This window comes from Leucopleurus acutus, assembly GCF_964270905.1.
Source record: "Leucopleurus acutus genome assembly, chromosome: 2".
Lineage (NCBI taxonomy): Eukaryota > Metazoa > Chordata > Mammalia > Artiodactyla > Delphinidae > Leucopleurus > Leucopleurus acutus.
This window is the reverse complement of record NC_139143.1, coordinates 180,844,663-180,865,460: the sequence shown is the minus strand read 5'-3', so window position 1 is coordinate 180,865,460 and position 20,798 is coordinate 180,844,663. Positions and strand designations below refer to the sequence as shown.

The 20,798-nt window shown below is 48.9% G+C and overlaps 1 protein-coding gene and 1 pseudogene across 3 annotated transcripts in view; both read right to left on the bottom strand.

Moving 5' to 3' along the window:
* Positions 1 to 8,724: 8,724 nt before the first annotated feature.
* Positions 8,725 to 10,699, bottom strand: LOC309975091 (polyadenylate-binding protein 4-like; annotated as a pseudogene). The gene has a single exon. The product of its transcript is annotated as a polyadenylate-binding protein 4-like (transcript).
* A 9,530-nt stretch (positions 10,700 to 20,229) lies between these two features.
* PADI2 (peptidyl arginine deiminase 2) overlaps positions 20,230 to 20,798 on the bottom strand; it is a gene marked incomplete at both ends in the record, with an annotated part of 44,110 nt that continues 43,541 nt past the window's right edge. For both annotated transcript variants that reach the window (XM_082832307.1, XM_082832306.1), the window contains one exon: positions 20,230 to 20,463. In XM_082832307.1, coding sequence (XP_082688433.1) covers positions 20,230 to 20,463 — 234 coding nt within the window. The remainder of the gene's footprint in view (positions 20,464 to 20,798) is intronic.

Genomic DNA, 20,798 nt, shown 5'->3' with positions numbered 1-20,798 from the left:
CCGAGCACCGCGGCACCGAGCCAGGATCCACCGAGGACCCGCTAGCCGCGCAGGAACCACCGAGTGGGAGACGGCTTCCGGTTTTCTGAGGGGGAGGAGGGAAGGAGGAGAAAGCCAACAAGAGCGTGCGCAGTTGCGGTGGGCTCAGCGCATGCCCACTTGGCTTCCCGCGTTGGAAGGTGACCTTCCTCAAGGAAGGGGGCGGAGTCTGAAAAGGAGGGCAGTGGAAAGGGGTGGGACAAAGAGCATGATGGGGCGGAGCCATCTGATACAAGTCTTAATACGATTTTTTTTTTTTTTTTTTTTTTTTTTTGCGGTACGCGGGCTTCTCACTGTTGTGGCCTCTCCCGTTGCGGAGAACAGGCTCCAGACGCGCAGCCTCAGCGGCCATGGCTCACGGGCCCAGCCGCTTCGCAGCATGTGGGATCTTCTCGGACCGGGGCACGAACCTGCGTCCCCTGCATCAGCAGGTGGACTCTCAACCACTGCGCCACCAGGGAAGCCCCTTATCCCGATTTTAACCCCTTTCTTCCTGAACATTTATCAATCAATCACGTCACTCAACTCTGTCGCTGAGTTCTGTGAGACACAGTGCGGTTTGCCTGAGACTGTCCAGGTTTCAACACTCCCACATCCTGAGAACCCCCTTAGTGGCGGACAAATCAGGGGGGTTGGTGAATGAACCGAGGGGACTTCAAAGATGACCAGCAGAAGTGTCATTCATTCATTCATTAATTCTGATCTCGGGTGGCCTCCGCCTTGCAGCGGCTTGAAAGAGGGTTTCAGCTCCTGGCCAGTGATTGAGGTTAGGTCGCAGCGGTGAGAGCACGAAAACTAGCCACTAGACCACTGGTCAGTGGCAAGGCCTTGTTTCTTCAGCTTTGCAGAAAAAGAATTCCCACAAAGACGGAAAGTAGTGAAACAAGTAAAGTGTTTATTAGGAGAAAAAAAAGAGTACAGTACGTGTGGATAGATACACGGGCGGACTCATAGAGAGAATCGCACCCTTTTGGTTTGAATCACTTTTATGGGGCATTTCTTCCGGGTTTCCTTTGATTAGTCATCTTGCTTTGCCTGGTTCTGAGTCGGTATTTGGTATATCTCAGGGTCCTCCCCTGTGTGCGTGCACATCTCTTAGCCAAGATGGATTGTAGTGAAGAGGCCTATGGGTACTTCACATCACTTACTATGAGGTGGTGCCCCCCTCCTCCCTTTTTGACCTCCAAGGAGCCTTTCTTTTTTCTTTTTTTTTTTTTTGCAGTACGTGGGCCTCTCACTGTGGTGGCCTCTCCCATTGCGGAGCACAGGCTCCGGACGCGCAGGCTCAGCGGCCATGGCTCACGGGCCCAGCTGCTCTGCAGCATGCGGGATCTTCCCGGACCGGGGCACGAACCCGTGTCCCCTGCATCGGCAGGCGGACTCTCAAACACTGTGCCACCACGGAAGCCCCCAAGGAGCCTTTCTGCACATGCGTAGTCGAGGAGGTCTCCCTGATTCCAAGAATGAGGAATAGGTGGTCTTTTATCTCTTATCTGGTCAGGGCCCAACTCCTCCATCATCCTGTTTTTATGGAGCTTCTGCTATTATGGAGTTTCTGTCCACAGAGGAGAAACTGTTCAGCCTGGGGCCCATCTGTCTCCTGCCTCAATTCATTTGTTCGTTCCTTCGTTTGTTCAAAAATCTGCATGGAGCACCTATTATGTGCCAGGAGCTGGGGTGCTACAATGTGTGAACAAGCCAGGCGTGGTTGCTGCCCTCACTGAATTTACTCTCAAATAGGCAAGCAACTGGACAATTGCAATACAGTAAGCTCTGTTCTGTAAAAGAGGGGTGAGAAGGGAACCAGGCCCTTCATGGCTTAGGCATTTAGTGTCAGAAACCATTTCTTGAACACCTGCTATGTACCAGACGTTATGATCCATCATCTTACATAATCCCCACAACAGTCCTATGAAAGTGTTGTGTGTGTGAGTGTGTTTTTTTTTAAATTACTTTTTACTGGAGTATAGTTGCTTTACAATGTTGTGTTAGTTTCTGCTGTGCAGCAAAGCGAATCAGTTATACGTATATATATATCCACACTTTTTTTAGATTTCCTTCCCATTTAGATCACCACAGAGCATTGAGTAGAGTTCCCTGTGCTATACAGTAGGTTGTGTGACTGTGTTTTAAGGCTCCATTTCAGTCATCTCAGCTGCTTTTTCCAGACCCCTGCTTAGTTCATCTCAGACCTGGGACCTGGGACCTGAGACCCTTTTCTGCAGTGCTTGTACCTGGACAAATGGCTCCTGGAGCAACAAAATATAAAGAAACTATAAGGGACTAAAAATAACTGCATTCATGTGCAGTTTGGGCAAATGATGGGCAACAAGATACAAAAAGACCAAAAACCCAACTGCCACTTCTGAAGAGCCGGGAGCAAAAGCAGGGTACCGCACATGCCCTCTGCACACACCACCAGCAAAGGGGAGGACAGATCCCCTAAGCCACCCCTCCGGCCTGACCCCTGGACACACCCCAACCCAGCTCACCCCTCCTCAGTGAGCCAGCAAGGGAACCTGTAACTTGTTCTCACTCCCCACTATTGCAGCAGGAGCCCCAATAAAGCCTTGCCTGAATTTCTTGTCTGACCTTTTATCAATTTCTATTAAGGAGGCCAAGAACACTGATCGGTAACAACTCTGGGGGCTTGGTTACCTTGGGCAGGTGTGGCCTCTGTCTTCCAAGTCACATGGTCTCTTCAGTCACCTCCCGCAGTTCATGTAGTTAGCTAACTTTGCAGGTACCTGTGTTTCCCAGGATGATGTTTTTCCTTCTCTGCCCACTTGTTTTTCACATATGAAAGGCAGGTTTTTATTTTCCTTTTCTTTATTTATTTATGTTTTATTTTTGGCTGCGTTGGGTCTTCGTTGCTGTGTGCGGACGTTCTCTAGTTGCAGCGAGCGGGGGCTACTCTTCGTTGCGGTGCGCGGGCTTCTTATTGTGGTGGCTTCTCTTGTTGCGGAGTATGAGCTCTAGGCGCGCGGGCTTCAGTAGTTGTGGCTCGCGGGCTCTAGAGCGCAGGCTCAGTAGTTGGGGTGCACGGGCTTAGTTGCTCCACGGCATGTGGAATCTTCCCGGACCAGTGCTCGAACCCGTGTCCCCTGCATTTGCAGGTGGAGTCTTAACCACCGCGCCACCAGGGAAGTCCAAGAAAGGCACCTTTTTATTTTTTTATATATATTTTTTAAATATTTATTTTGATTTATTTGGCTGCACTGGGTCTTAGTTGCAGCACATGGGATCTTCATTGCCGCATGCACGATCTTTGCCGCACGGGAGATCTTTAGTTGCGGCATGCAGGATCTAGTTCCCTGACCAGGGATCAAACCTGGGCCCCCTGCATTGGGAGCATGAAGTCTTACCCATTGGACCACCAGGGAAGTCCCTGAAAGGCACCTTTTTAAAACATTGAGGGAGTTCCCTGGTGGCCTAGTGGTTAGGATTCGGCACTTTCACTGCGAAGGCCAGGGTTCAGTCCCTGATCAGGGAACTGAGATCCTGCAAGCTGCGTGGCATGGCCAAAAGAAAAAAAAAATTGAGGTTATAGGTTATGTATAATATTATATAAGTTTCAGGTGTATGACACGATTCACAAAATTTAAAGGTTACGCTCCATTTATAGTTATTATAAAGTATTGGGTATATTCCCTGTATTGTACTGTATATCCTTGTAGCTTGTTTATTTTTCTTAGTAGTCTGTACTTCTTAATCCCCTACCCTTGTGAAAGGCACCTTTTTATATTCTTTGGCTTCCACACTCACATAATTTAGATGCTACTGGAGAAATTAAGGTGGCCAAATGAATTGGTGGATGAGGCTTAGTTTCTGGAGTCCTGGGCTAGATCTGCCATGTGGCCTCATTAGAGGAGGTGTGTAGTGAGGCCACAAGAAACAGCCAGGACCCCTGGGTCTAACCTTGAACCTTCCCCTGGAGACTGTGTGACCTTGGACTAGTCCCTCCCCATCTCCGGCCTATAGTTCCCTTGCCTGTATCATCAGGGTGTTGTGCCAGCTGATTTAAGATTCTGTGAGTCACATGGCTGCCTTGGGGGGCTGCCTTGGGCGGCTGCCCTAGGGGTAACTGGTGACAGGGCTGTGGTCACCTTGACTTTTCACTGGGGCTGACCCCGCACTGGAATAGGGCTCCTCCAAGTCTGCCTCAAGGGGCTACTCAAATTGGATGAACTCATGGGAAGATTATCACCCTCCCTTGAAGTCCTCCTGGTTGCATTACCTTCTGAGATGAAGGAAGAGCGACCTCTCCTTCTGAGGGATGTGTTTCTAGAGAATCGGTCCTGTAGGCATTTGCAGGGTTCTTTCTTCTCAGAGGCAGCTGCCACTCCTAGGTTAGTGACTACCCTTTTGCTGTGCCCAGTCACCTTGGAAAAAGCAGTCTGAGGCCAGCGGGAGTGAGACCTTGATTTATGGAGGTGCTCTTGGTGCCAATGGGCCCACGCACCCTGCAGTCACATCATTCCTGGGCTTCATGGGGATTTGGGGAGCTCAAATTTATGGAGAAATAAATTCCTGGGCAGCTGTACCTCCGCCCTGAACTTTGGGATTCCAGAAAGGCACAGCTACAGGAGGACTTAGAGATTTTCATGGTCTGCTCCTGACATATCTTCCCAAGGTGTCTGTGATAAGACCCAAAGTTATTTGGTTTGTTTCCACTTGTCTAGCTAGTGAAGTACTGCTTTTCGCCGGTTAGCTAGAGGCTTTATGTTTTTCTGAACTTCATCACTCACAAATGTGTTTACATAAGCAGTCTCCTTTAGCCCTCATAACAACTTTTTTGGGGGTTGGCATAACTAACTCCATTTTACAGACTTCAGCCTTTGGATAACGAGAAAGCTGAACAGTTATGGGTGGGGATCTTGCTTCAGGACCTCTTTCTTCTCCAAGGTCTGGAAATTAAAAATTAAAACCAAAAAGCATAGAATCAATTGTCATTTGTACACTCAACTATGTTTTGAGTGTCTTGTGATTTAGGGCAACCAGAGTGGATTCCCTCCAGGCATAGGGCTAAGGAAAGTTGAATTTAGGGAGGAAATACCTGATGATTTTATAGCCTGGGAGAGTTTTTTCTCTGAGAAAAACTCACTCCACCCCAATAGATCCCTGTGCTGGGACTCAGGGGCCTTCTCATCCAAAATTCAGAATTTTATTTGCCTTCGACTAATGGGCCATCGTCTTCCATCTCTCTGGCTGACCCTCTCTCGTTTCCAGCTGTCTTCTGAGCATTCCCACCTGGGGTCCCAGTGGCCTCCAAGACTGGCCCCTCCTGTCTCGTCTCTCCCTGTGATAAAACCAGCTCTGCTCCCCTCCTTGTTCCTCACCTCCAAGCCTTTGCTCACTTCCATATTGGATCTGGGGTGCCATTTCCTCCTTTTCCATGTGGCTATTTAAGATTCAGCTCCAACTTTCTCCTCCCTAGGAAATCACCTCTTGTCCACCTCCATTGAAACAGCCTCTGCATCTGCCATCCATGTACATAACACCTGGTTTAACAATTACCCATTTATATGTCTGTCTCCCCAGACTGTGGGCATTTTGAGGGCATGGCCTATTCACTTTATTTTCCTTGTAGAACTTATTGCTATCTGCAATAAGTTTGTTTTTAATTCTTTACGAATATATTTATCTTCTGAACTTCTCACACCAGAGGTCAAGAACTATGTCTATCTTGTTCACTGTTGTGTCCCCAGAGCCTGGCACAGTGACCGGGCACCCAGAAGGTGGCCAGAAAACATTTAATGAATGAACAAATGCGTCTTTGTCTCCAAAGTGCCTGGCTCGGGACCTAGCACATAGTAGGTATGTAGTCAGTATTGGTTGAAGGAAGGAGTAAATAAAAACAAAGGGTGAGCTGTCCTTGTTCCTTGTAGAAGGTGAAAAGAGAGATGGGGTTAAGGGTGGGTTGTTTGGGGAGAAGGGAGCCCAGTGGAGACCCAGGCAGCTTTAATCTCTGGGCCGGGACTAGTGCAAGGTGAGTGCACAGAATTTAAGATGGTCAAAAAACTCGGTTCATTAAGATAAGTCATATTTTAGTGCACTATTAAAAAAATGCAAAAAAATTCATGACGAACAAAACATCAAAATTTTTTTTTTTTTTTTTTAGCTTAAGTGGAGTAGATACTCCCATTTATGAAGTTCTTTACATCCAGACAACAGTTCTTTGGAGAGACAGTTATTATCGCAATCATTCATCAAATGGTCACTGCGTGCCTCTGTGTGGCAGGCACTTTTCTAGGCATCAAGCATTCAGCGGTGAGCAAAGCAGACCAGTTCCTGACTTCACAGCCCTCAATACCCTTCTTTTCACTTAAAAGGAGTGGAAACCCCTAAAAGCTCACAGTCTGCCTCAAATCCTCCACGTCATAAACGGCAGAACCAGTTCCCCTAAATCAGGAATTCTTAACTCGAAATCCGTGTTGGGTGCTCTTGTAACATTAAAACATCCAAATTTTAAGTAAAGGAAGTATTCTCCAAGAAAAACCAGAGAACTGAGTCAGTCAGGGGACTGGGAGCAATCACCCTGGTTCCTTTTGGTCCTGGTGGAGACCAGAGTCTACTCTTCCTTTACTTACTTTTAGTAACTTCTCCATCTTATCTTAGTCTTGCTAACCCCTGTTTGTTTCCCTGAGGTTAGCATTAGAGACCTTTTAGGATACGTCAAGAGGGTTGGGTGCCTTTGCAGGGACCAGAGTGAAGGAAGGAGTGAGCCTGGGTGGGCAGGAATGGTGGAGGAAACGGATGGTGGTGATCACAGCCCAGGCCTCCACCTGGTCCAGTCCTCTGATCTATGGGGGGTGGGGGGAGGTGGGGAGGTGGAGGGAGGGGGAAAGCAGGACACCCTTACAGAGAGGCTGGGGGCTGAGTCACGGTAGGAGACGAAGTTAGACAGAAGGGACTCCTTCCTTCCCTTCAGCTGTAGAAAGAGTCCCTTCTGTGGATCAGTGTGAGTAGGTCCACCACTGTGAGATTTGCAAACATCTGGGCTCCTCCAAGTATATCCCAGCTCTCTGCCTGGGGTATTTTGCTTCCAGGGAGCAGTGTAATTCGGCACCGTGGGGCTCTAGGGAGAAGAGGAGGCGAAAACTGTCTCCCAGAATTGGAATAGACATAGTTGGTAAATCAAAATGCTTTCGGGCTGCCTGGCCCCGATTTCCTCCAGCCCCTGCCCCAGCCCTGCCTGTGCTTGCCCTCAGAGAAGCCCTTCTCCCTCTGCTGGATCACTCCGTCGTCATCTTTACTATTGTTCAAGATGCCAGTGACAGTGATAATGGGGCTGTTGCTGCTACTGCCTCTGCTGGTAGTAGCTGCCACATTTGGAAGACTTACTGTGTACCAGGCCCTCTGCAGAGCAGTTTGGGTGCATTTTCTCTCTCTGATCATTACAGCAACTTCATGAGGTAGGGGTTTTTGTCCTTTACGGTTGGGGAAACTGAGGCTCAGAGAGGGTCAACCACTCACCCTAAGTCACACAGCGAGGAGGTGAGCATCTTCTGTTAGGAGGATGGCTGGGCTCCGGACATGCCCCCAAGGCCCATGGGAACACAGTGGTTGCAGCCCCTCTGGTTTACCTGCAGAGGGCACCCCTGCCTCGCAGAACTGCCCAGGGCTCCCTATCAGCCCTTTCCAACCTGCCCTTAGAAAGGGCTTATCTAAACCCTCTCCCTTCCACCCTCACTATATAATTAGACTTCTCAAAATATTCTGTCTGAGTGGGATGGGGACCATCATATGCTACAGACTTCTCCAATTTCATGAGCAGTCTCTATGAACTCCCAGAGCAAAAAAGTCACAAACCACCCCCATTCCAGATGGGGCTGCGTTTCACACAGGGGAAGTCAGCTCAGCTGCTGGGACTTAGCAAGTGGCCTGAGGCCTTCTGGGGACTGTCACGTTGGTGGACCCTATAGCACCACACACACACACACACACACACACACACACACACAAATTAGAGCTCACCCACACTGCCAACCTCTGTCCCGCTCTCATCTGCCTGCCACATCACCAGCATACTCTCAAATTAGCAGTTAATTTGGTCTTCTGGATGTGTGTGGGTGTGTGCTTTTTAAACACAGTATGTGATAAAACTCCCTTTCCAGCTGAGTCTGAATTTTGAACACACCTTTGTATCAGAGACAGAACCATGTAAATGAGATGCAAAAAGGGAATGGTGGTAAATTTCATTTGTAATGGCTAGATATCGGCTCAGTGAAAGCAAAAGAAGTCAGAGGGATGCAGAATATTAAAAGCAAGTTGACTTTCCAGAGAGGTAGGGAGATGGAATGGTTAAGTATGCAGTCCTTTGGGAGGTTCAGATCCTGTTATATCAGTCATTTTTATTTATTTATTATGGAGATTTTTTTCTTTATTGAGAAACTTAAGACTTGGGTACATCAAACAAAACCAATTTCTGGGGGGAAAAAATCAAAACTCACAATAGAAAAAAAAAGTTAACACTGTCTGGGCCATATCAGAACCCAGAGAATATATTCTTTTAATTGAAAAATTCTAGGCACGTCATAATTGGCCTTTTGATACAAAATGACCTACTAAATGCGCAATTTGTGGTTCTTGGTGTTGAGGTCCATAGGACAAGCTAGGAAGTCTTCAAACCTTGAGCTGAATTCCATGAGGGTTTATTTGGCTTGTGAATCGCTTTGTCCTTGTCTACAAGGTAGCAGCAGCGACAGCGCCCACCTTCTGGGCACCTTCTTTCTTGGCATGATGAGCCTGTAGGACCACCATAGCTTCATCCATGTGGGAGCGGAGAGACTCGGGGACTCCAGCACATGCAGCAGCTCCGAGCTGTCAATCTCCAGCAGCATCCCCATAATCTTCCCGGCCAGGTTTGAGTGCATCGTCTAGATGAGCAGGAACAAACGTTCACCCAGCATCTGCTTCTGCTCCTTGTGGGGGGTGCTGCGGCCAGCATGGAGGCGGTCAGCGGCTCCTGCCCCTGCACATGGACCGCAGGCTGGGGTGCCTGCAGGGGCTGGATGGCAGGGTGAGGGCTGCGGACACTGGAGGCATATTTGTAAGGTGCAACAGCCCGAGCAGCAGCGGCAGCAACAGCAGCACGAGGCGCTAGGTTCTGCCCAGCTGTGGGAACACCTCCAGACTGGCAGCTGTCAGTCGGCCCTTGCTGGGCGGCACCAGCCCCACCGAAGTCCATAGCCAAGCGGTCTGGGCACTCAGATCCGACTCTCTGAGCGATAGTAGGGAGGCCGCGAGAGGCCAGAGCATTACCAGTTGGAGCCAGATGGCGAAGAGCTGGACGAGGCCCAGACTGGCGTATAGCACTTGGCATTCCTTGGAAGCCTTGAGGTCTCCCACCTTGCTGCAGCGTGGATTAGGCCTCATCTGTGCTAACTGGTTAGGTAATACGGAGGTCTTCCCTGGGCCTGTGGAACTGCTGGCACAAAGTAGCCCCCAGCTGCTGGAAATGATTTAAGATGGCATTGGCAGGGACTGCTCTCATCCTGGCCACCCGCTGCATATACTGGTTGGTCAGCTGAGCCTTTCTCTCTTCCTTTCTCTGGGCCAGGGCGACATACAGTGGCTTGAAGCCCACGATGCGTCCGTTCATCTCCGTGACTGCTTTGGTTGCCTCTTCAGGGGATGAGAAGCAGACAAAGGCAAACCCTTTGCTTGTCCCATCCTCCAGCATCACCTTAGCACTGCTGATTGATCCAAAAGGAGAGAACTCTTTCCTTAACTTCTCACCATCAGTGGTGTCATCCAAGTTCTTAATTTAGAGATTCACCCCCTGATAGCAACTAATTCTCTCCTGTTTGAGCTGTTCAAATTTTCGCTTTAACTCGGCCTGCTGTTCCACTTTCTTCTGTGCACGGCCGACGAAAACGACTTTCCCACTGATTTCTTTTCCATTCATCTCTTCCACGGCCTTATTGGCATCCTCGTGTTTTTTGTAACTCACAAAGCCAAAGCCTTTGGATTTCCCACTAGGATCTCTCATCACCTTGACACTCAGAGTCTTACCAAACTGGCTGAATAGCTCTTTCAGACTCTCATCAACCACCTCTTCCCCAAAGTTTTTGATATAAACATCGGTGAATTCCTTGGCTTTGGCTCCAAGCTCAGCTTCCCACTCTTTTCGATACTTGAATCTGCCCACAAACACTCTGCGGTCATTGAGGAGCATGCCGTTCATCCTCTCGATGACCTTGTCGGCAGCCTCCTGGGTCTCAAAGTGGACAAAGGCATAACTCTCAGAGCCGTTCTCATCACACACCACCTTGCAGGACAATGTTTCCAAAAGCAGACAAAGTATCATACGGTGCCTTGTTATCTGTATGTCCAGGTTCTTGATGAAGGTATTTCCCACACCAAATTTTCTCACAGAGGGATCCTTCTGAGCCCACATGATACGGCTTGGCTTTGCCTTAATCACATCAAAGTTCACGGTATCCAAGGCCCGCTCCGCGAAAGCTGTGTGCTGGAAGTTGATGTAGGCATAATCCAGGGAGTGGCGGGTGAGCATATCGCGGCAGACCCAGACGGACAGCATAGGCCCCGCAGGACTGAACTTTTCGTTCAGCATGGCCTCGGTGACGTCCGAGTACAGGTCACCCACATACAGGGGGGCCCTGGGGTAGCTGCTGGCCGCAGCGTTCATCTCCCCACCACCCCAAGCCCCGCCAGGAGGACTTCTTAGAGGGACCACACAGGACAAAGGGGGCTCCCCGCCGAGCTGTGGCCCGTGCCGTGGCTCACAGGTGGCCGTGAAGCTCAGAGAAGCTGGAGTCGGCTCCGAGGGGAGGGCCTGAGAGGAGTTCGGGGACAGCCCGGATGAGAATGCCAAACCGCAGACAAAAGGCTCTCAAAAACAATATGGCTCTCCCTGGGAGTTTGTCAGTTTCAGCTGTGCTGGTCTGGAAGCTCCCAATTTCAAAAACTGAAAAAAATTAAAACGGGGACTGCCCTCCAAATTACAAAAATTCTTCCAGAGGCAACCCAGTGGTGCCCACGGCGGCCTCCGGAACGTGCGTTTCTCTATAAATATAGGCCTCGGGCTCCCGGCAGTTTAAGATTACAGCAGCCCGGGGAAGAGGGAAACCAAATACTTGTTGGTGCCCACTCAGCAAGCCCGGGGCGGCCGGAGCGCGCAGCCGCCTCCCACGCCGGGCGGGAGAAGGGCTGCGCGGACACGTGGAGCGCGGAGGCCGGCGCGCCGGGGGCGGGCGGAGGCGCGTGAACACGGGCGCGCGAGCGGCTCACCATTGCACCAACGGACGGGGACCCACGGACGCCTAGGTGCGGCGGCAGCGGGCAGGCCGGAAGCGTGCAAAAGTGACTGCAAAAGTGACTGCCCCGGGGGTCCTACGAGGAGGATTCGCTCTATTTTTTCTTTCTTTTCTTTTAAGATTAAAAAAAATTTTATTTATTTATTTATTTTTGGCTGTGGTGGGTCTTCGTAGCTGCGCGCGGGCTTCTCTAGTTGCGGCACGTGGGCTTCTCGTTGCGGTGGCTTCTCTTGTTGTGGAGCACGGGCTCTAGGCGCACGGGCTTCAGTAGTTGTGGCTCGTAGGCTCAGTAGTTGTGGCGCACGGGCTTAGTTGCTCCGTGGCATGTGGGATCTCCCGGACCAGGGCTCGAACCTGTGTCCCTTTCATTGGCAGGCGGATTCTTAACCACTGTGCCACCAGGGAAGTCCCTGGTGGATTTTAAAGCGTTTTGGGTTTTTTTTTTTTTTAAATCCTTTTCTCTTTTTTTTTTTCAGGCTGCTAGGCCCGAAAGCGGCGGAGGCTGCAGCGACCCGGGGCGGAGAGAGGACAGCCATTTATTACGTGACCTTCAGCAAGTTACTTAACCTCTCTGTGCCTTAGTTTCCTATTGTGTAAAATGGGGGAAAAAAAATCATAGTCACCTCACAGGGACGAGGAGAAAATGAATTAGTATCTGTAAGGAGCTATCAATTTTCAACTGGTGGTGGGAAGCCCAGCTGGGGGGAGAAAAAAGGTAAAAGAGAACTGTGAATTATTAGGAGAAAGAGATTATGCTAATCAGGATGGAAAGACTTCAGCATAAATAAGATGCCAAGGGTTTCAGGCAGCTTTAAAAACTTATTTAACAGTACATATGTAATTAAATTCTCACTGTGTAAAAATTTCAAGCAACACAGATAAATTTTAAATCCCCTCAGTCACGCTTCTTTTCCCAGAGGTGATTACTATTGTCAGTTTCGTGGGATTGCTCCCATACCTTTTTCTTTGCGTGTGTATACACATATATGTGTCTACGGAAATCCATGGCTTTGCTTGACGTTTTTTTTTTTTATATCAAGTGCTCTGTCTTGGAGCTCTTTCCATGTCAGTACACATAGATCTATTTCATCTTACATGCTACAAAATATATAAATGGGATGTACCATGGTTTGATCATTCCTCAGGTAGTTTCTTTTTTTAAAAAATTTTATGTTATGTGTATTTTTAAAAAATATTTTATTTATTTACTTATTTATTTAGTTACGGCAGGCAGGCTCCTTAGTTGTGGCATGCGAACTCTTAGTTGCACATGCATGTGGGATCTAGTTCCCTGGCCAGGGGTCAAATCTGGGCCCTCTGTATTGGGAGCACGGAGTCGTAACCACTGTGCCACCAGGGAAATCCCTCCTCAGGTAGTTTCTTTTTTTTTTTTTTTTTTTCTCAGGTAGTTTCTTAATAGCAACAAAGGAATATATGTTACTGTCCTCTTTCTAAAATACAGGATTGGTCATGTGACTGCAGCAGCCCCAAACCTTTAGGGGGTTCCCGTTGCTCAAAACCTAGTATTTCCAGTATGACTTCAGTCTATATCTTTGCCATTCCCTATCCTCACCATTTCTCAAGCTTGTCAAGCTTGTCATATACTTACACTCCTTTGTGTCCTTGCCCAGCTCGGCAGCCTTTCTTCCCTTCTCTGCCCAGTCATGCGTTCCTACGTTCATTCAACAGTCTAGCCCAGATGAACACTAAGGCCACTCTCCTGGCTGGAAATAATTGTGTGTGTGTGCACACGCGTGTATGTATGATTCCACAGCTTTTGTGCCTTATTCATTCCTCCATTCAGCAAATATTTATCAAGTGTCTATTCCATCTGTTTGCCTCTTTGTTCTCCTGTCTCCCTGACTCTCTCAGTTCCTTGAGGGATGAGATCATGTCTCAGACACAGGGTTTTCAGGGAGAAGAGACATCCTGGTTTGCTCAGCATGGTCCCAGTTTTCATCTGTTAAACTGGTAGAATTATTAGTAGTGCCCCCTTTCATTCTGGTTTAGATGAAAAATTATATGATCGCTCCAGTTTTACACACAGTAGATGCTTACAGTAATATTAACAAAAAAGAATGAATGGGTGGATGAATGACTATAATTTACATTTCATGATTGTGAGATGCCATCTGACTCTGAGCGGAAGACTTGAAAGCATATTCTGTATTATGTAGAAGTTATTTCACTTTGGGCTCTATTGCCTTTGAAGAGTTTACAGGAATCCTATAATCTCCAGACACTTGCTTGCAGGTAGCAGGTGTTCTCGTTATAAGATTCGAAATAGTTCATCCAGTATGCTAAAAAATGACAAGTGCAAAGGCAGCATTTATGAAGAAAAGAATGATGAGTCATTGAACCCGGGTTAGAAAGTTGTTCCTAAGATGAGGTAGTCAAGAGCAGGGGTTCAGCGGGCGAGCTCTGGAATCAGACCACTTGGGTACAACAAATCCAGGTTCTGCTGCTTCCTGCTGTGTAAACTGGAGCAAGTCACTTCCTCTCTGAGCCTCAGTTTCCTCATCTATAAAGTGGGGATAATTCTCACAGCTTTGTTGTGAGAATTAGATGAGATGATGAATGTAAACTATTAGGCTGAACTATATGAAATCATCTCTGTTTGACCCTTGTGACCTTTAAAAATGGCATTTCATATAGTTCAACCTGGCAGGTGCCTGACAGGTAGTCAGTGTTTGAGAAATGGTGGCTATTATTACCTCATCTGATTGGGCCATTTCCGCTTCCATTGCCTAGCTGAAGAGGCGTTTCACTGTTTTATTCAAAACATATTTGCTGAGCACTGACTATGTGCCAGGAACTGCCATCGGGAGGAAAACAAAGCAGTCCTTTTAAAGGTGTCTTTTAACACCTCAGTGGCAGAGAAGCTTATGAGTAGGGCCCTAGAATGCCAGTCAGAGACTGTCCTTAAAGGGTCATCGTGGGGCTTACCCGTGACTGTGATAAAGTGGGCCTTAGCTTGCAGACCGCGAGGGGCTGAGGCAAAAGCAGACTGAACTGGGTAGTTTGCTGAGAGACCAGCTAGAGGCCAGGCCTTTGCTTTCTCAGAAGTCAGGGCTGAACCGGAGCCCAGCTGGCTGGGGGGTGAGGCATAGGTAAAAAACCAGATTGCCACATCGGTCAGGCTTGAGGCAAGGCTGCAGAGCTGAGCTCTCTGCCTGGACATGTCTTTTTCTGGTTGTCCGGCTAGAGGAAAGATTCCACATGCTGCCATTCGGTGTCACCGCACTGTATTGAGTTACCAATAACACTGCCGTCAGTCCCCTGGAGCTGATGCCACTTGGGCAAGGATCCCGGATGAGTCCCACTGGGCAGGCAGAGCTCATCCCTGGCTGCTCTTTTGTTTAGGGGGGAGGGATCCCACTCCCACAGGCTTTTGGCTATGTCAGGGTCTGGATCAGATCCTATCTGGAATGAAGGGGCTGAGATAATGGGGACCCCAACTCCCCTCACCTGGGAACCAAAGACATCTTACATTAAGATGCAGAATCAAGTTGTATCCCGGGGAATGATGAGGGAAAAGAGGCTAGAGGTGAGGGAATTATGTTTTCCCTTTCCATGGGGCTGGTGGGGATTCGCTTCCTAAAGTGGGCAGAGGGGACTTGGCCAAAGGCACTCCCCTTGCCAAGAGAGAGGCCAGTCCTGGTAACGTGGCAGCAGCCACGGTTCAGGCAAGAGGACCTTCTGAAGGGACAAGGCTCTGTACACCAGGGCCAGGGAGGGCCGATGTCTATCTTCTGTCTCTCTCTCTGGTATTACAACAATCAACTTTTAGGAATTCCCTGGCAGTCCAGTGGATAGGACTCTGCACTTTCACTGCTGAGAGCGCGGGTTCGATCGCTGGTCGGGGAACTAAGATCCCGCAAGCTATGTGGTGCAGTCAAAATCAAAAACAAAAAAACCCACAGTCAGCTTTTGTTAGCGTTGCAGTTGGCCTAGCTGGATTCTGGGGATTTAAGGAACGTGCCTATTTCTATAACTGGGACTCAGCCTGGTAGACAGGATTCTACAACTGCGCCTTCCAATATGATCCGCTTGTGGCTATCGAACACTTAAAATGTGGCTAGTCTTAAGAGAGATGTGATATAAGTATATAACATATATCAGCTTTCAAAGACTTACTACCAAAGAAGAGAACGTGAAATATTTCATTAATATTTAAAAATTTTGGTTACCTGTCAAAATGATAATTTGGATATACTGCAATAAAGAAGACATTATTAAATTAACTTCACCTGTTTTTCACTTTTTAAAATGTGGCCACCAGGAAATTTAAAATTACATATGGGGCTTGCATTGTATTTCTTGTCTTTTCTTTTTTTTAAGGGGATGGGGAGCTCTCTGGGAACTCTTGTTTTATAAATTTATTTATTTATTTATTTTTGGCCATGTTGGGTCTTCATCGCTGCGCGCGGGCTTTCTCTAGTTGCGGCGAGCCAGGACTACTCTTCATTGCAGTGCGCTGGCTTCTCATTCCGGTGGCTTCTTTTATTGCGGAGCATGGGCTCTAGGCGCGTGGGCTTCAGTAGTTGTGGCACGCAGGCTCAGTAGTTGCGGCTCACAGGCTCTAGAGCACAGGCTCAGTGGTTGTGGCACACGGGCTTAGTTGCTCCGCAGCATGTGGGATCTTCCTGGACCAGGGCTTGAACCCGTGTCCCCTGCATTGGCAGGCGGATTCTTAACCACTGTGCCACCAGGGAAGCCCGTTGCATTGTATTTCTATTGGAAGGTGCTGTTCTAGACGTCTCAGGGTGACTTTCAGCAATCCTGAGGTGAGTGAGTGGCCAAGATGTGAAAACACCAGCAGGATGGGTTTAACACACCAGCATCCCTTGGGGAGTCTCAGAAATAGGTGCGTCAGGAAAACCCCATAGAAGATTGGCTTGGGCCACATTAGTTGGGTATAAAAGGGAAGAATGACCTCAGAGGGCTGGACCCACGGGCTAAGTCCAGGAATAAGAGAACTAGTGATTTTCATTTTGCAGTGGCCTTTGAAAATGGCTGCGTCAGAACATCTGTCCAGAAACCCAAGATGGGGCTGAGGGGTAAGAACCCCCCAGGTGCATTCCAAAGTGCTTGGAAGTGGCTTCTAGGTGTAGCAACCAACTAGGTGGTTCTATTTTAGAGCCTCGGGGGTTTGTTCACAAAGACCCTGTTAGATCATGGCTATGTTGTATGGATTTTATACCATGGGTCAAATCATAAATACCCACGTGCAACAATTCCATATTACGAGAACATGATATTACTCAGAGCAGTGGACACAGTCAGTGCTCTGCCCAGATCCTTTTCTGGCCCATTCCCCAGCTCTTGTGACTCTGCTGCTAAAAACTACAGCTGTGGAGAATTCCCTGGTGGCCCAGTGGTTAGGACTCTGCGCTATCACTGCCGCCAAGGGCGCGGGTTCAATCTTTGATCAGGGCACTAAGGTCCTGCAAGCCATACGGTGTGGCAAAAAACAAAACGAAACAAAACTACAGCTGGATGATTGCCCGTAGGCTACGGGTGCCCCCGTTGCCTGTGCAGAGAGCCGAAGTCCCCATAGCTAATGACCGACTCGTGTAGGTACACGAAACTCGGCCTCCAGATGGAAGAACTGAGCTGCCACTTATGCTCTAGAGCTCTCCTGTGACCAGGCTGAGGCTACATCTGAAATCACGCTCTTGGCTTCTTCCCGTTCCTGGCTCTGCTCCCTCCACTCCCTTCCTGGTTTCTCCTGGAGGCTCTTCCTTAATAAGTCACTTGTTCCCAAACGCTCACCTCGGGGTCTGCTTTTGGGGAGTCCCACCAGAAACACTGTCAGACTTTACTGTGGGTGTTGGTCTTGACCTTGGGTGGTGGCCATTTAATATACACCTACTGAATGCGTGTGGGATTCCAAACCCTTGAGATACCCTTGCTGAGAGCCCTGACCCTGTGTGCAGAGGGGCAGGGGCTGGAGGACCAGGAGAGGGCCTGCGTATGGCCTGCCTCCTTCCAGGCCATGGCCGTGAAGCAACCATGAACATCACACCAAAAGCCACATGACTTCCCATATGACCATTTATTTTCTTGCTATTTACTCAGGTTCTTCCCCAAACGTCTTTTGATCTCCAGCATGGCCTCTCGTCCAGAAAGCTGAAACTGTGCCCCACTTCTTGCCATCTTCATGATACCCCCTGCTCTCTTATACAAAATATTTCAAAATAAAGATTGAAACAGGAACTTAGCTGAGTTTTGCAACACAGAAGTGTATTCTAGGTCTACATTTATAGAAAGTGGTGGGTGGGGAAGACTGATGAGTCCAGGGGGGACTGGGGGAGATGTCCGTGCCAATGGTAGTCACATGAGTGGGCAAGCAAGATGGGAATGAGTGAGTCCTGGGGGCTCCAGAATCATCAGAAGTTACTGACTTATTGATGGGGAGAGCCTTAGAAAAATCTAGAAACACACACTGTCTCCACCTGGGAAGCACTCACTTCCCTTTAAGGCAGACTAGAAAAAAAATGAAAGAAAGCCCCAAAACCCATATTAACCAAACACACACACACACACACACACACACACACACACACACACACAAAACAAAGTCTAAGTCTGCAGATAAACATCCACAAATAGGCACTTGGTGTCTTCAGCTCTGGGGTTGCAGAGATCTGGGGCTTTGGCCCCCAAAGGCAGGAGCCACTGTCCCCAAAGGGGGGGACAACAGCTTCTGAAGGCCCTGGGGTCTGATCTGTTAGGTGGTACTGGCCCAGCTGGATGGGAAGGAGGCCTGTTTAAAGAAGACCCAACTCCCTCATTTCACTGAGATAGTGACTTGCTGGAAGCTCTGTGTCCTGTGCATTTCCTGAATATAGCGAATTGGTATTTCTCAAGAGCACATCCCTGAAAGGGCAAATGCTGGCCATTTAAGTGTGGGCATCTCAGGTTGGGAACTGACCGGCTCCATGAGGCAGGGGCCAGATGCAGTTTGCTACTAAGCACTGTGTCCTCGGGGCCCACCACTGCGCCTGGCACTTAAGGAGGCATACAATATATGTTTGCTGAATGACTGAATAATCCAAGAAGAAAATCCCATTCTCTAAGAATACACATTTACAACATTTTCATTGGTTATATATCAGTTCCTCTCTAACCCTCAAAGTGGAATTATAATTCACTTATTCTCCTCAATCAGCTGGGCTTAAAGGAATTTTTTTTAGCTGAAACTGAGTCTTTTCAGTTGGAGCTAGAGAATGAATCTGATTATGTCCAAATGAGAGGGTCTTCAGCAAATGCACTGAGAAACTTCAGTGGGATAATCAATCCGTCTCTAAGGCCAGCAGCTGGCCCAGAACTGGCTGTTGAGGCTGGAGGTTAGGACAGGGTCTTTATGTGTTGGATCTGAGGTCTGGAGAGGAGAGGCAGGTCTTTCACTGTGTCCTGGGGGAAGGTCTGAGCCTGGCTGGTGGGGAAGAAGTCCTTGTCTAGCTGTCTGGAGAGACGGCATTGGAATAGGAAGTGGAGGCTGTGAGAGGAGGGAGGTCAGGGACTGGCCAGAGAATCAAGGACCCAGCAAGAGAAGACGGATCTGGCTCACCCTGGAGCATCTTGATACAGTGAACTCTCAGGCCACAAGGATGCTGGTGTGGGGAGCAACCCCCAAGCATCTGGGAGAGCCTGGGTCCATGAGAAAGAAGCAGCATAAGAATCTTGTAAACAGGGAAGGCTGCTCTGATAAAGTCCACTTCCAGGGAAGGTTGTAAGCTCAATTACTGGACCCTCAGGGAGTGCAAGTCTAAGGAGGCTAGCCAACGGTGTCTACACGGCAGAGGGAAAGCCAAGGGGATTTGACAGAGGCTGTTAAGGAATGAATAATTGGGGGTGTCCAGGTGGCCAAGGGAGGTGAATTTCAAAGGATGATGACAGTTCAAGGTACAGCTGGGGTTCCAGAATCCCTTTCCATGCCATCTACCTTGACCCACAAGGCATGGCTACAGGGACAACTGGTCATCCCAGAACCTCCTTCCCTTCTCCCCTCATTCAGTTTTGGACAAGAGACTAAAGATTCCTTGGGGAAGGGTTTGGGTAAAGCGGTTTTTGTTTTGTTTTGTTTTTCACGTCAGGGCTATACAGACACTGGCCAAATGTCCAGCTATTTTCGGGAAGGACAGCATGGAGGCTCAGGGGGTGACTTCGTGGACCCTGAGGCCCTTCTGAGGGAAGGCAAGGCACAGATATCTCAAATCCCCTCCCCGCGTCTGGAGGACGCGGCCTCCAGTCCACGTCAGGCAGGGGGATTCTCTGGGGGTGTGAAGAGTCTGGAGAACTCAAGGAAGGAGGGAGGTGCCCAGGCCCCTGTAGTGTGAACCCTGACAGTCAGATTTTCTCCTTCTTCTAATACGAGGGCCTGACTCAGCTCTGATTGCTGAACATCCACTTCGAACACGGCGATCTTGAGTAAACACGTTGCCAGCCACACAACTAGATGAAGAGCCAGGCCGCCTCCCCCCACTGAGGCTCCTTTCTTTTAGAGCTCTTGATTGCTTTTGATAACTGACCATTTGGGCCACCTGCCTTTTTCCTCTTTCCTCGCTTTAAATTCCCACTCTTATGCTTTAAATTCACCAATAAAGAGTGAGCCCTTGAAATCCTAGGCCCTCACCCTCAACTCCCATAAAAGCAGAACCCCAGTTCCGTGGGTTCTCTCTCTCTCTCCCCATGACCTCACGGTGTGGCCCCAGGTGTGCCAGGTTATTTCCAGGTCCTGTAAGTAAAAATAAAATGAAAAGTAATAAACGTTTCCCCCCAAGTTTCCTGATAGTTATTGCTGAAGCGCATTTTGCAATCATAATAAAAACCACAAGGGTTGGTCCAGCCTCAACACTGGTTGTTGATGGGCTGTGACAGGCACACAACAGCCCCCTGCAGGTCAGGGTACCATGTGCCACCACTTAAAGGTGAAGGGCTTCCTGCGTACGTTGGTGCCGCAGTGCACCTCCCCCAGAAATTTGTGGTAGGCGGAGATGTCATCCACGAAGGTGCAGCAGAGGCCCAGGGGCTCCAGCAGGGAGCGCACATGTGTCTCCAGGCAGCACACCTCCTCAACCTGGGGCCCAAATGGCTTGGGGATGCCCAGGTCCTTGCTGAGCACAATCATGTTCACCTGCAACAAGGAAGCGGGGGGCCACAGCTCCGTTTAGTGAGCACCTACTATGCCCCGCCCTGTTCTAAGCTCACTGAACCCTCCCAACAACCCTATGAAGTAGGGATTGTGACTATCCCCATTTTACAGATGAGGAACTGAGGCTCGGGGGGGCTAAGCAACTCATACATGGCAGAGCTGAGTGGAAAACGAGGCAACCCACCCCTGTATTATGTGTATGTCCATGCGGCTATATATGTACGCATCAGCGTGTGCATTGCACGCATGCGTGTATGTGTGTTTTCATGTGTGTACATGTGTGTATATATGTATCTATGTGTGTGTGTATGTGTGTT